We start from the raw sequence: 14,845 nt of genomic DNA, 5'->3' as shown, positions 1-14,845 counted from the left end.
GGAACCGGGGCAGGACCTGCTTTCCTCGTCCTCCTCTGACAAATCCACTGTCTCCAGGGTTGTGGACATGTCGGAGGGAGGAGGGGGCACCCAACCACAGGATGGAGGGCCCCTCACTACGCAGGGCTGAGGACAGAGGGCAGAACCAGCCGCTGGCGGCCGAAGATCCAGTGGTGGAGCCCACGTAATGGGCCCAGAACAGGGCCTGGCACACTCTGAGGGCTCTGGGTATGAGCAGCTACTGTCACTATCATCATTAATCTACGCTATTGCTTGTGCAACAGAAAGTCAAAGAGTGGCTGCATGTGTTACGGGCCATGCACCGTGCCAGGAGCCGGGTGAAGACGGAGAAGCAGCCCCCCAAGGAGCTGACGGTCTCATGTGACAGACGAGTCGCTCCACCAATGAGCGAGTGCAGACGGGCACCCTCTGACGGCAGCTGTTCTAATGGCACCGCCAAGGGAGCCCCCGGAGAGGGAGAGCAAAGCACCAAGCAGGGCAGCAAGCTCAACGCGGGGCTTGAGCAAGTAAACTCCAGACAGCAGAGACTTCAGGCACAGGGCAGGCGGCCTGCAGACAGGCTTCTGCACACAGAGCACGTTACACAGCCCAGTGTGCCCAGACCGTGGGCAGCCGGGAGGAGGGCGTGACTGGGGCCAGAGCTGGGGCTGGCGGGGCCACACGGGAGAGGGGTTAGCGCCAGGGAGTCTGGTTTTGTCCTGAGTGCCACTAGAAGCCTTGGGAGGCTTTTAAGGAGGGGAGTGCCACGTGGAAACGTGTGCCCTAGCCAAGTGGCCAGAGGCAGCGTGTGGGGTGGGCTGTGCAGGGACAAAGAAAGACACACACGCACGCCGGCTGGGAGGGTCACGGAGCCGGGCGACGGGAGGCCAGGGGCTGAGTCAGGACGAAGCAGCCCCCGGGCAGAGCTGCGTGGGAAGCAAGAGTGGAGCTGGAGATACCGAAGAGGCAGAGCCTCCAGGCCTTGAGACGGACCCTGCAGGCGGACGAGGGCAGGGAAGGAGCGGGCAGAGACGAGCGTAGGTGATTCCGGGTTTCAGATCCCCGGGGCCGGGGAGACTGGGGTGCCCGTCACACGCTAGAGTATAACGAGCGGCGAGCGGACTGTGGGAAAACTCAGTCTGGCTCCGGATCTGCCGAGGTGCCGCCGGGCATTCGAGTGGACACACCCCACAGCAGCCTGGTCCCCGGGGAGCCGCTCGGCGGGGAGGCGTGAGGGGCGCCTCCACGCTCGCTCGGTGTGTCCACGCGCCAGGGAACTGAGGGTGCACGGCTGGACGCGGGAGACGGGGGCAGGGGAGCCCCGGTATCTCGGGGACAGAACTGCAAGGGAGACAAAGAGGCACGGCCAGGCAGAGAGGAGGAGGCAGGCGTGCAAGGCGTCTTCAAGGTGTCCTTCGAAGGAGCCCTCCCTCTCCTGAGAGCTCCACAGAACGAGGGAAGGCGCCGCATCGCGGGGCTCCCGCGGGACCCCGAGGACGAGTGCGGCGCCCTGCTCACACGTGGAGTCTAACTCACACACCACGTGCCACCCAACCCGCCGCTGGGCGGCTCAGCAACGAGGCCTCTGCGAGCTTCTGCCTCCCCCGCTGCACAGGGGGGGATTTAAACCAGGGAGGGCTAAGGCAATGCTCGCACACGCCCAGGGCTGTGCCTGGCCCACGGGAAGAGCTGGAGCTGAGCCGGTTGCTCAGGTGCCCGGTACCAACAGCAAACTCTCAGGGAAAGAGATCTGCCGCCCTGGGGACAACGCCAGCACGATCCTGCCACCGCAGCAGGTGGAGGGTGGATGGCATTTTGTGTGGGGAACCCCTCTGCGGTGTTCCATGGGTTCACTGACAAAGGACGCAGCCAGCTGGGAGAAGTGGCGAGAGGCGCGGCCCCTTGTGGCAGGGAGCACACAGACCTGACGCCCCCCCTCGCCCGAGCCCACGGCTGCCCACACCTGCTCCATCTGAAACACGTCCCCTGTTTCCTCATAGAAGCCAGTGGGAAAGTGGAGTTTGGAGTACAGATTTTTCCTCACCTGGAAACGACGTTTGCCAGGACCAGTAGATTCTATGTGCCAGAGGGTAAGCAGATGCACAGGAAGGACAGTAAATGGAAAGGAACAGAAGAAAAGGGAAATAACCGTATATTTTAGGAAGGAAAAGATCTTTGGCTTCTTTGATTCATATCTCATTTAAACAGATGATATGAAAACCCATATGCCACTCAGGATCTGAAAACAAGAAAATTCTAACTCAAACAGAGTTTGGGGAGAGATTCATAAGCACGTTCCATAGGCTGAGTCATGGGTGAGTGACTGATCACACAGCCCATTCCAGAACACACAGAAGGGCTCCCTCCGGGAGAGCAAATATACAAACACAAGCAAATCGAGCAAATCGACACTCCGTACAATTCCTTTACACTGCTAGAGTATACTCAGCAGTTAACTGTCAGGCTCATTTGTGCCTGACTTTTGGTATCTTAATTTTATTTTATTTTATTTTATTTTATTTGCAATACGCGGGCCTCTCACTGCTGTGGCCTCTCCCACTGCGGAGCACAGGCTCCGGACGCGCAGGCTCAGCGACCACGGCTCATGGGCCCAGCCGCTCCGCGGCACGTGGGATCTTCCCGGACCGGGGCACGAACCCGTGTCCCCTGCATCGGCAGGAGGACTCTCAACCACTGCGCCAGCAGGGAAGCCCTGGTATCTTAATTTTATAACATAAAAAGTCGGTCCCCAAAAGCACCCCCGTTGGTGCCACTGAATCCACAGCCTGAGATGTTCTAGCGCCTCTGGGAACTTACCTGTCTCTATCCAAAAATCTCTGCTCCAACAACGTACTAATCCTGTTTTTGAGACTCACGCTCCATGCACTACAGTCCCTCCAGTGGCATCTATGAATCTGCCAAACGGTGCCGGAACCAGAGGAAGACTTCTTAGCTCGAGTTCTGGGGTTTCTAGTTCCCTTTCCAAAGAGACAGAAGACCTGACTGCTGAACATCAGGCCTCAGTGCCACAATTTGCTTTCTCCATAACAGCTCCTTACTTCATCTTAAAGACAAAGCAACCAGCAATCGCCTTTACATTCTACAGACTTGCAGAAAAATCACCCAGTAACAGTCCCAGTTTACACCTGGGCCAGGGGGGCCTGAGAACCGTCCTGCACCTGACAGCACACACAACTCACCTGTTCCCTTATTAAAGATGCAGACCCATGGGGCCTCATTTTGGCTCTCTTGAATCAGAAAATTCTCAGGCTGGGCCCCAGAAATCTGCATTTTAACAAAGGGGACTCTTTAAGACCCTGAGGTGCTCCCGTATGTGCTGAAGTCTGACACACACAGGCATGCACGGGGAGACGCATTCAAGGGAACAGAATAAGGCTTTTCTCCCAACAGGCTTTGGCCATTTATCTTCCTTTACTTCCGTCATTCCATAAATGAAAAACAAGCTCCTGCATATCCACCTTCGAGGATCTGGAGAAGATAAATTCAGCGTGATGTGCAAAGGGCCTTGAGCTTCTTATGGGAAGCAATGATGTAAACCAAAACATATCACTTTTTCAGATCATAAAATATTCCTTTATGAGTGGAAGCAAGTCGTATCCCTCGGAGAGACCAGCATTGCTATCCTTGAGATGCATTCAAATCTTATCTGATGGTACTTTAACTCATTTGTTTTGTCTAAACCTACAGCTTTACATCATATCAGCTTTACAGAGAGACTGTTTGCTTCCCCAGCTGCTTCCAAATCTTCAGTACACATACATTTTGAGTAAACGTTTAAATAAATTTATATTGTCAATCAAGGCTCTCTTCTTTAAAAAAGAAAAATAACAAACAAAAAACTCACGTGTCCCCCAAATCTCTCTTGAGCTGACCTCTCCTCTGAGTTCCGGACCCGCAGATCTAACTGCCCACCAGACGTGGTACCTAAGCATCTCACATGCACCCCCAAACTCAACTTGACCAAACGAAACTCATCATCCTCACCTCCCCTTAAAATTAAAGGTAAATTTTAGAAAACCATCTGGGTACTTAATGCCACAAAACTGTACACTTAAAAATGGTTCAAATGATTCATTTTATGTTGTACATATTTAACTAGAATAGAAAATTCCTTCTTTTGATTAAATCTGGTCCCTCTCCATCAGTGCCCTATCAGTAAACAGAGGCACTCTCCACCTACAGCTCAGAGCAAGAATCTATGACATCCTCGACCCTCCTCTCAGCCCACTGGACCAGTCAACCACCGCGCCTCAGGCCTCAGACTCTTAATCAGCTCTCACGTGGCCTCCTCACCGGTCCCTCACGTCCACACCGGCCCCTCCCATCCTTGTTCTAACCAGCGTGAGCTTCTTAAAATGGAAGTCAAATCACTGTCACTCTCCTAACAACCCTGCAATACCCCCTACCACTCTAAGGACAAAGTCCAGAATTCCTCCCCTAGCCTTCACAGCCCGGAGTAAGCCCCTCCCCTCTCCAGTCCTGTCCTTTCTCCACCAGCTTCCTCCAGCACAGCTCGGGCCCTGCGGGCGTGCTCCCCTCCTCCCTCCCTCCCTCCAGGCACCTGATCTCTGCTTCCCCTTTGGGTCTGAGCTCTGATGCCCTTCCTTGAGAAACTCCAGAGTTCCCTGGTTGCCTAGTGGTTAGGAGTCTGGGCTTTCAGTGTTGGGCCCTCTGGGTTCCATCCCTGGTCCGGGATCTCAGTTCCCACAAGCCACACGATGTGGCAAAAAAAAGAAACTCCAAGGTTTCTCAGCCCGGCACTGTTTGACGATTTGACCGGATAATCGACTCTTTTGGGGTGGGAGCTGTCCCGTGCACTGCAGGCCACTCCGCAGCTCTCCTGCCAAACCAGCCCCTGTGACAGCCATCTACAAGCGCCCCCTGGAGGGCAAGATGGGAACCACTGCCCCAGACTCCAGGTAAAAAGCCACAACCGTCCCTGCAACACTTAGCACAGAGCGCTGGACGCCGTCACCACAGCACCGGGCAGGCTGCAGTGCTGCTCCTGGTGCAGTTCGCGTTCAATGTCCCCTTCAAGACTGCAAGCTCCACAAGGGTAGGGACGGACTAGATCAGTCTCCTTCCTGCCCTGTCAACCCCAGGGCTTGACACATAGTAGACAGTACTCAACACTTTCGGAATAGATGAAGAAACTGTGAGTACGGCTCTTCCTTTTAACACGATTTAAATTATTAACACGTTCTAGTAGTTCAAATCAGCACCTACACTGAATCTGTTTTCTTTGGGAGGAGCTTAGTGATCAGACGGTTGAAATGTGACATTAAGAGAGACTCTCATGGGCTTCCCTGGTGGCGCAGTGGTTGAGAGTCCGCCTGCCGATGCAGGGGACACGGGTTCGTGCCCCGGTCCGGGAAGATCCCACATGCCACGGAGCGGCTGGGCCCGTGAGCCGTGGCCGCTGAGCCTGCGCGTCCGGAGCCTGTGCTCTGCAACGGGAGAGGCCACAGCAGTGAGAGGCCCGCGTACCGCAAAAAAAAAAAAAAAAAAAAAGAGAGACTCTCAATCAATAAGAGGTCTGATAAACCCGACACCCACTATCATTTTTCCTTTATATTTGGAAAGATGGAATTAGCACTCCTGTATATGGTTCTTCAGCAAGAATCTGCTCAACACCAAGATGGACTCCCTGTAATGCTACAAGGACGCAAAACGTGTAACATTTGCAAATTAGGCTTGCTTTATAGTGTTTCTAATGAAAAGCAAAGAACCTGGCCCTTAACAGTCCAAATGAGATCAGTAATTACGACTTGCTCAAGTGCTGGGAGCACAGTGTTTCTCTCAGAAGAAGTTAACAAGAGGGTGCGGACATCTCCCCTCCCCCACCACCAATGTGAAACAGCTGCTCTTCCTCCCTCACCTTCCACCACCACCACCCCCACCGCAGAGCCTGACTATTGGCCACAGGCCAACCCCCCTGGGTCAAGTCCATGAGCAAGGGGGCCACGCCAGCTTGGGGGTCCCGGACTACCTGGGCAACAGAGAATCCATCCAGACGGTTAAAATCTGTGCCAGTAATTTCTGAGTACTGCTGAGGAAATAAACGGAGGGCTTAAAAATCCAAAGTAAAAAAACACAAACCAACCTGGAGCCAGGTGTGACTCTTGGGGTCCTAAAATGCCTGACGTACTGCAATGAAAAGAATCTGAGCAAGACCTGGCTCAGAATGAAAAATCATCCTTAATTTTGGCAGGCACTAAGAAATATAATCCTGATTCAGAGTAGAAACGGGGATACGAAAGATAAACTTTAACATCTACTATTTTACCACTGGTTCAAATAAGCTTCTTCACAGATGTATCAATTAGAATTAGGTTTGGCTGCATGTAATAACCCCCCCACCACCACCAACCACTGAGGCTTAAACAAGGCAGATTCTTTTCTTTCATGCAATACAAGTATGGAAATAGGCAATGCTGGCCTGGCACAGTGCTCCACATCCACCTTGCACCCAGGGGGTGCCATCCTTTCTGCTCTACCATCCTTACTACTGGTTTCTGTCTTCAAGGTCACCTCATGGTCACAAGATGGCCACTGTAGCTCCAGCCATTAGATTCACATAATAGGCCATGGGAAGGAGGAGGAAACAATGGCAGAGGACCTGCATCCCAGCTGGGTCAGCCACCTTTAATAAGCTTTACCAAGAGACGCACCCAAAGAGCTCTACAGGTAGCTAGCTCACTGGCTCCCGCTGTTTGCAAGGGCCAATGAAAAATGTTGTCCACTAGACACACTGCCACCACCACCACCACCACTACCACTCCTACACCCTTCCCCTTCCCCCTATGTCATTAGTTGGCTAGGGCTGCCATAACAGAAACCATAGACTGGGGGGCTTAAACAACAGAAATTTATTTCTCACAGTTCTAGAGGCTAGAAGTCCAATATCAAGGTGCCAGCAGGGTTGGTTTCTGCTGAGACCTCTCTCCTTGGCTTTTAGATGGATGTCTTCTCACTGTGTCCTCATACAGCCTTTTTCCTCTGAGCCTCTCTGGCATCTCTTCCTCTTCTTATAATGACACCAGTTGTATTGGATTAGGGCCCCACCCTTATGGCCTCTTTTAACCTTAATTACCTCCTTAAAGGCGCCTCTCCAAATACAGTTGTACTGAGGATCAAGGCTTCAACACAGGCATTTGAAGGACACAACTCAGTCCGTAACAGTGCTGATTATCTAAGAGGTTTTTCATCCAGGAAAAGAAGGAACTAAGGGTTTTGGAGTAGCAGATAGCAGATTCTGCTACAACAGAATCAGTTAAAACTGTAAGAGATGGCAAAGTTCTAGTATTTTATCTAGTCTATGCCTCCTGTTTTATATGAGAAAACTGACTCAAGGCAATGAGAAGCCACACAGTGGCTGACCTAGAGGCATGAATAAATCTTCTGAGTCTAGCACTAGCTTTGGACTTCAGAACTGAAGTTGCAGTGGATTTTGTCTGTATAACCGTATGGGTTTAAAATAAATGTTCTATATTGACTTTTCTCTAAAAGCTCAAATGAATATACTACAATTTGTGGGAAAACTAAACTATATACAGTCAGCCCCCACCATGCCCTTATAAGAGAATATTTAAGGTATCTTTACTCTGTCTGGGTAGTTCACATGCCTTGGAACTCCTATCATGTTCTCTATTTCACCAAGAGTCCAAGAACCCTGATTTCAAGATATACAAAGACTGGGTACCACAGCTTTTTATTTCTTGGTGCCCCTCCACTACATCAAAGCCGAGCTCAATAAAAGGAACTCAAGATTTACTTCAGGACTGGAAGAAAACAGTTTCCTCTCTGTACCAACCCATGAAAGCTAGTTCACAAAGCCAAATGTCTCCCGGAGAACTCTTAATAGGTTTTATGTTTTACTTATTGTGCTTATCTGACAACTTCACAAGGCTAACAGACATCTCTAAAAATATGTGGACATTTTAGTCCATTCTTTACGACCTTTAATGTATCACCAAGTGTGGAAAGTGCAGATATTCCCTTACACCAAGTGTGGACAGTGCAGATATTCCCTTACATGCAGTGAAAAATAGATACAGAGAGCAACACAGGTGTGCACTTCAGCCTGTATAGTGAATATATTATATACATATATTATATCCCCAGTACATCTTACAAAGTGCAGGGCTATAAATAGAATGCCAATTTCAGTTACCACCTACCCCATTTGGTGAGTTGCAAAACATCTAGGTAGCAGGCCAACTGATGCAGCCAGGAGTCCCCTAGCCCCGGTCTCACCCCTCCTGCCTCCCCTTCTCCCAGGGCTGCCTGCCCCCCTCCCAAGCAATGCACTCTTTCTTCCACTAACGCAGACCCCCGCCAAGTTCAGTTGCTTCTCTGCCCAAGGTGCCCAAACATTTTTAATTACATTGTTACTTACTTAACCTCACGCACCTGAACAATTACCAATTAATCTCACTCGATTCTCCCACACTTACTGAGCTCCTATAGACATGCCAGGGGTACACAGATTAAGGTCCTTATTCGGAGACTTTAAGTCCAAATCGAAACGGCTGTCCGGTGGGCTACCAAAACATCGGTGTACAATGACGCTATGTCTTTTCCGAAACTGCACCAGTCTGCCATTTCTAAAAATCTGAAATTACTGCCTCTTAACAGGCTGGAGACACAAAAGTCTGGGATAGAAGACAACCCTGAGAACACTGAAAAGGAATAATTTTTCCTCCAATCTTGAACACATCTCATCATGAAAATCAACGGCAATGATTTTTTAAAAAAAACTTTCATCACATTATTTTATGCTAAAGGGGGGAGCACGCTCTTGTGAGGAGCATGGAAGAAAAAAGGGAAGGGGCATTAAAGCAGCAGCAGACAAGCACTGTTCGCAGAAGTCTTCTCTAATTTTCCCCCATGGAGACCCAAGATTCGGGAAGGCTTCCCCACGGCCTCCCCAGAGGCACGACCGATACACGGAGGCCCAGCCGGACACCCGGTCCTCCCTCCCTGGTCAAGGAATCCGTAGAAGGGGCTGGTGCCCGGCGGGCATCCCAGCCTAGGGGGCCAGGGCAGGTCCGCGAGACCGCTCAGGAAGCCCCGGGGGCACCGCCGGTCGCCCTCGCGGGCCGGGGCGGAGCGGAGCGGAGAGCGCGGGGGCCCGGGCCACGGAGCCCGCCCGCCTCCAGCCTCTGCTGCCAGCGCCGGGCGCGCGGGGGGCCGGCGGGGCGCGGGCGGAAGGCAAGGGGGCGGGCCCGCGGCCGCCGCTTCCCTCCATCCAAAGTTTCTCGCAGTTGCGTTCACTCCGCGCTTCCTGTGGGGGTGGGCGCCGCGCCCTCGCGGGCCGGCCACCCGCCGGCTCGCAGCGGAAGGAAGCGGGAAGACGCGAGTCGGGCCGCGGCGGCGGCGGCGGGACCCCGCGAGCCGAAAGGGGCCGGGAAGGCGCGCCCCGGGGTCCCAGGGTCCGGGGGAGCCGAGTCCGGCCGGGGAGCCGCGAGAGGGCGCCGGCGGGGCGCGGGCGCCCGCGGGGCAGGATTGGGCCGCCCGGCGTCTCCCTCGGCGCGGACGCGGGGCGCGGGCGGCTGCTCCCGGTGAGCCCGCGCCTCTCCCGTGCGCGCCCGGGCCGCCCGCTACTTACCCGGGGAGCAGGTGAGCAGCGAGAGCAGTGCTGCGAGCGCCAGGCGGCGGCCGCGGCAGGCAGGCGGCCGCATCCCGGCGGCGGGGCTGCGCGCCCTGTCCGGACGCGGGGACGCGAGACGCGCGGGGCACGGAGCTGCGCCGCTGCCGCCGCAGCTGACCCTCCTCCGCCGGCTCCCCTCTTCCCTCCCCCAGCTCCGCGCCGGCTCCGGACGCGCCCTCTGGCGGCCGGTATCGGGAGCGCCCACCTGGCTCGCGGCCGGGGTGCGGGTAGAGTTGGCCGCTCCTCCGCGGGAACAGCGCCCTCCTTCCAGATATCTGACCTCTGCTCCCTGCGGTCTCCACCCGCCCTTTTCCTTCCTCTCCCTCACCTAGGCCCCATCCTTTGGCTGGAAGGAGAATCACTTTTCTTCCCTGCTAATTTACCATCTGCTATATTAAAAAAAAACAATAATTCAACTCAACATTGTTGGCACCAATGTTCTACTTTGATGAAGGTGCTTTTAATCAGCTCAACTAATTTACTTCATATTCTTTTTTTAGTGGAATTTGGCCAATAGCTTAGGCCTGGAATTTGGCTTTTAATAGAAATTTGTGTAAACGTAATTCTGTATAAATGTAATTTTAAGTGTTCACCATAATGGAAGAGGGAGGGACTTTTATTCAAAAGTCGGATAAAAAATAAATTACATTCGAATGCAGAAGAGTGGAGGGGCCTCAGAAACCTCCTTTGGAAAGTCCCTCTTGTCCCCAGGTGACTGTCCCTCCGCAGCCGGGAAGATGGTGGCCTAAAAGGAAGCAATTACAGAGGAAGAACTGCAGCCCCCTCTGAGGGTCCTGCACCCGCCCTGGCTCCCCCAAGCCTTGACTCACTTCTTTCTCCCAGGAAGGAGGCAGGACCAAGTGCTAATGCTCACCTGAGTTTAGACCGTGAGCTCCTGAAGGTCACATCAGTGTTTTCATTCATACTTCGTCATATGTTTTGGATGCCCACTCTGTGCCCGGGAGTGTCCCAGGCACCCCATGAACACCAGCATCTGCCACATGGACATGCAGCGTTCACCCACTCGCTAAACATTGCATGAAGACCAGTGCCAGGCCCTAGGGATACCAGTAAGATGTGGGGAATATAGAGAAGCAGCTGCTGAATGAGTGTTTGCTGTCTTGAGACTAATAAACATGAATGCTCACTGGGAGGTTTCACCTTGAATACACGAGGCCAGTATGGTCATCTGTCCTTACAACAGCCGCTACAAGTTTTTTAAAAGGAAGTCTGGAGACAAAGGGTTTTCTCTCTCTGGTTTATGTTGCCATCTTAAAACTGGGAACTGAATATTTTGTGTGTTTTCCATTTTACGTGAATGCAAATAGTGCTATTTGTTCCATTCGGCCAAGATTTGTGGCTCCACATCAACACCACTTATCTGGGAGGGAAAAGAAATGTTAAGAGTGCTTCCTTGCCTTTTTTAATGAAGGTTTGCAAATTTTTGGTTGACTGCATTGATCCCTTCTATCCTTCTTTAAAACCCACCTGCCTGGTTTAGAGTTCTAGAAGTTTTCCAATTTCCAAAGCTGTTTAGCTTTCTTCCGAGAAGATATTCCTCACGTATATTAGATATTAAACATTAAACCAAGGTGTTTAAACAGACACAGAAGCCTAGAAATTAAGCAGCTTACTTACTGGGTATGTGTTCACATACCTACTCCATGTTTGGTAACAAGCAACTCTAGGTGCTTAATCGAAATTTTCATCCAAATTCATCATGTGAAATAAAGGTGTGGGCAACAGCCCTAAATACAGCCAAGAGCACTGTCTAAGTCATCAACTTGCCCCAGTGTTCTTCCTTCCCACAGCTGACACAGATAAATGGCACATCACAAAGCTCCATAACTCACATTTTAAAAAGGATTACCTTTCACTTACTCTAATCATGTGACAAATGGACTTGCTGGGAGCGCTCCCTCCCGATCACAGGTTGAGAGTTTCCTGGAACCAAACGTGCTCGCGGGGACACTAACGTTCCTGGTCACGCGTGGCCTGCCTCAGCACCTGAAACACCAACTGTAAGGGGACACCTTTCAACAAAGAACAATTACTCTCATGCACTGTAAGACTGTGATATGAAAAAAGGTCAGGTCACAGCTCTGCCTTCGTGGGTTTCACTGACCAATTCCAGATGCCATCCCCACACGGGCCCTCAAAAGTATGCCCTTCCCCTGTGCAGGGGTAGAACAGGGTGTCACCTCTTTTGGGGGGGCCCTACTGCATCATGATTAAAACAGACTGGTAATTTTGGGGGGGGGGGCACGGGTTTGATGCCCGGTCAGGGAACTGAGATCCCACATGCCTCACAGCGCAGCCAAAAAAAAAAAAAAAAAAAAACAGGTAATTTTTTAAAGAATTTTCTAAATACTAAAGGAGAACATAAAGATACATGCAGAAAACCATAGATAGCCAAATAATCTAATAAGTTCCAAACAGATGGTTTCTGATCTCATAATAACTACAGGCCCAAAAGACTGGACTACGTTCGTTCATTCAACTGATGCTGAACGCCTTCTAGCTGGCACGCCCATTGCTGGGCTCTGGGGCAGCTACAAGGAAGCATAAAGCGTAGCCCTGGGTGCAAGAACTCACAGTCCAGTGAGGGAGATAGAAACGTTCAGAAGTAATGTTCCTGCTGCAGCGTTATGCTATAGCACAGGTGGAAACACTTTGGAACATACAGAGGCAAAAACAGGATCTCTCAGCGCCTAGGGATTTGGTCAGAAAAGCAGAAGTGACTTTAGGGCAGGGTCTTAGAGGGGAAATAGGAGGTTCCCAGGCTGAGAAAAAGAGGAGAGACATCGCAGGCAGAGGCACACATGCACAAAGCAAAACTCAAATTTGTCTGGTGGGTTGGGGGATGGCGGGAAGGGCACAGGCTTCTTGCCCAGCCCCGCCCAGCTGGCGGCCTCTGTCCCACGCTGGGCATCCTGTCCTGAATCAGCAAAGACGGAGGGACAGATTCCAACTCTCCATTCTCAGGGCCCTCTTACACGGCGGCAGGAAGGCCATTCTCTCTGCACACCGAAAAGTGGCCTTATGAGCTCCATGAGTGCCCTTGGGGGTTATTTTCCAAACCTAAAATCCGGCCTGGTGTCTGACAGTGGACTAGAATGTCTAAAACTGGGTCTTTGTGATAATCAGACCCATGATGTAACCATCTGCTAACCATGCCCCATAGCCCCAGAGTCGGTGCACACCTGGTCATGGGAGAGAAACCAGTCACTTCACCTGAGGTTTTAACCTTTAGGGAAGCAAGGGAATCTTTATCCCCTATGGGAGAAGAGACAGCAAAATCCTGCATGGCTTGGAGTAGACCCACTGGCCACAGCCTCTTCTGCAGCCTGCGCTCAGAGGAACAGTCTGATGACAATTAATAGGGGGGCCTCTCCCACGCCCTGGAGGAGCTTGTCTCCCTTTGCTTCCAAAGCTATTCCAAGATTATAAGCGAAAGCACTATTTTTACCGTAAGAGGCTTAACCGTGGGGTTCCTGCAGACTATCAGCCCTGAACCAAGATCCAGGAAATACAACAGAGGTTACCATCTCGGCAGGCCCCCGGGACAAGCCCAGAAATCTGACGCTGTTGCCATTCTGGGTTTTTTTGGGGGGGTTTTTAAGATAGAAAAAGGTGTAAAGTCTTCTCTACCAAAAAAAGCTATCTCCTAGAAACTTCTGATCAGAAATAGATTAGCCAGTTGGCGCTTTTGTTCTCCTTTCTAGAATCACATAGCCTCCGATCTTGGTAAAGATCAGGAATCGCTCCTAATAGGCTTATCAACACGAGCACTAGGAAGTGTCTGCATCTAACTTGTTTTTTTGCAATTTAAGTATATTTTATTTCCCCTCTATGATCCATTTTTAAAATTCAATTTATTTAAACTTAAAGAAATTCGTCCATTTCTCTCATCCTCCACCCCCCTACCTCCGGTAACCACCAATGAGCTTGGTGTGTGTATATACTAACTCCCACGTGTAAGGGAGACCATACAGCATCTGTCTTCCTCTCTCTGAGTTCACTTAGCATAACGCTCTCCAGGTTTATCCATGTTGTCACAAATGGAAAGATTCCGTTCTTTTTTATGGCTCAAAAATACCCCACCAGGGCTTCCCTGGTGGCGCAGTGGTTGGGAGTCCGCCTGCCAATGCAGGGGACGCGGGTTCGTGCCCCGGTCCGGGAGGATCCCACGTGCCGCGGAGCGGCTGGGCCCGTGAGCCGTGGCCGCTGAGCCTGCGCGTCCGGAGCCTGTGCTCCGCAATGGGAGAGGCCACAGCAGTGAGAGGCCCGCGTACCGAAAATAAATAAATAAATAAATAAAATTAAAATTTAAAAATAAATAAATAAATAAAGGCCCTCTCGATGTTTGCAATCAACATATTCTTCTTTCTATGATCGCTTCAAGGTAGCATCCCTCAGTCTGCTGAAAGGTTCGAGGTTAAATCACGGAATACATGAAGCTAGCACAGAGGAAGGAAGTTGAGGCAAGATGGTTGCGGCCTTGAATGGCGAGCTTACAAAGCTGTGCTTTCTTTCAGGGTCAGTAGTGACCCTCTGTGTCGCTGAGAGACTGACTCTCACCAAAGAAGTCTCTGGAGGGCGAATCTGGACGCACCAGAGTGTAGACGGACGACAGTGAGACGGCTTGAAGGCTGTTGTGATGGTCCAGGCATAAGTTGACAGGAGCTGAACTTGGTCCGTGGCTGCAGAATTAGGAAAAGAAAGGGAACGTAGGAGTCATCGTGAGGGATAAATCGAAAAGACTGAGGATTAACCCCAAGGGATCCCGCGTGATTCTGCACTTGGAACCCGAGTGGCCAAGTGCCATGCTCAGAGGAGCGAGGGAAGAGGGCATGTTAAGTGTTTCTGTTTTCTGTATGAGACAAATGGCATTCGAGGTGAAGGTGGGCCAGCTAAACAGAAACATTCAGTAGGCAGACAGACGCGAAGACTGAAACGAAGAAAAGGGTCAGTGACTGAAGTACAGATTCCAAGTGACGCACAAAAGAACTGGAAAAAAGAAGTTCACGGGAGTCATTAAGGGCGGAACACCAAGTTAGGGGCACCATCCCGAGGGCCGTTAGGTGTTTCCCTCTTGACACCAGACGCTTCTCCGACACCCCATCTCCAACTCTCTGACGCCTGCTGGGTGTCCAGCGATTCAACTCTGAC

The 14,845-nt window shown here is 51.6% G+C and overlaps 1 protein-coding gene across 1 annotated transcript in view; it reads right to left on the bottom strand.

The window, feature by feature from the left end:
- B3GLCT (beta 3-glucosyltransferase) overlaps positions 1–9,786 on the bottom strand; it is a 101,365-nt gene extending 91,579 nt beyond the window's left edge. Inside the window, exon 1 of the mRNA XM_059042191.2 lies at positions 9,632–9,786. Coding sequence (XP_058898174.1) covers positions 9,632–9,704 — 73 coding nt within the window. The 5' untranslated portion in view covers positions 9,705–9,786. The remainder of the gene's footprint in view (positions 1–9,631) is intronic.
- Positions 9,787–14,845: the final 5,059 nt, after the last annotated feature.

This window comes from Kogia breviceps, chromosome 16 (assembly GCF_026419965.1).
Source record: "Kogia breviceps isolate mKogBre1 chromosome 16, mKogBre1 haplotype 1, whole genome shotgun sequence".
In the NCBI taxonomy this organism is placed as follows: Eukaryota; Metazoa; Chordata; class Mammalia; order Artiodactyla; family Physeteridae; genus Kogia; species Kogia breviceps.
Note: the sequence above shows the minus strand (reverse complement) of the source record. Positions and strands in the feature narration are given on the sequence as shown.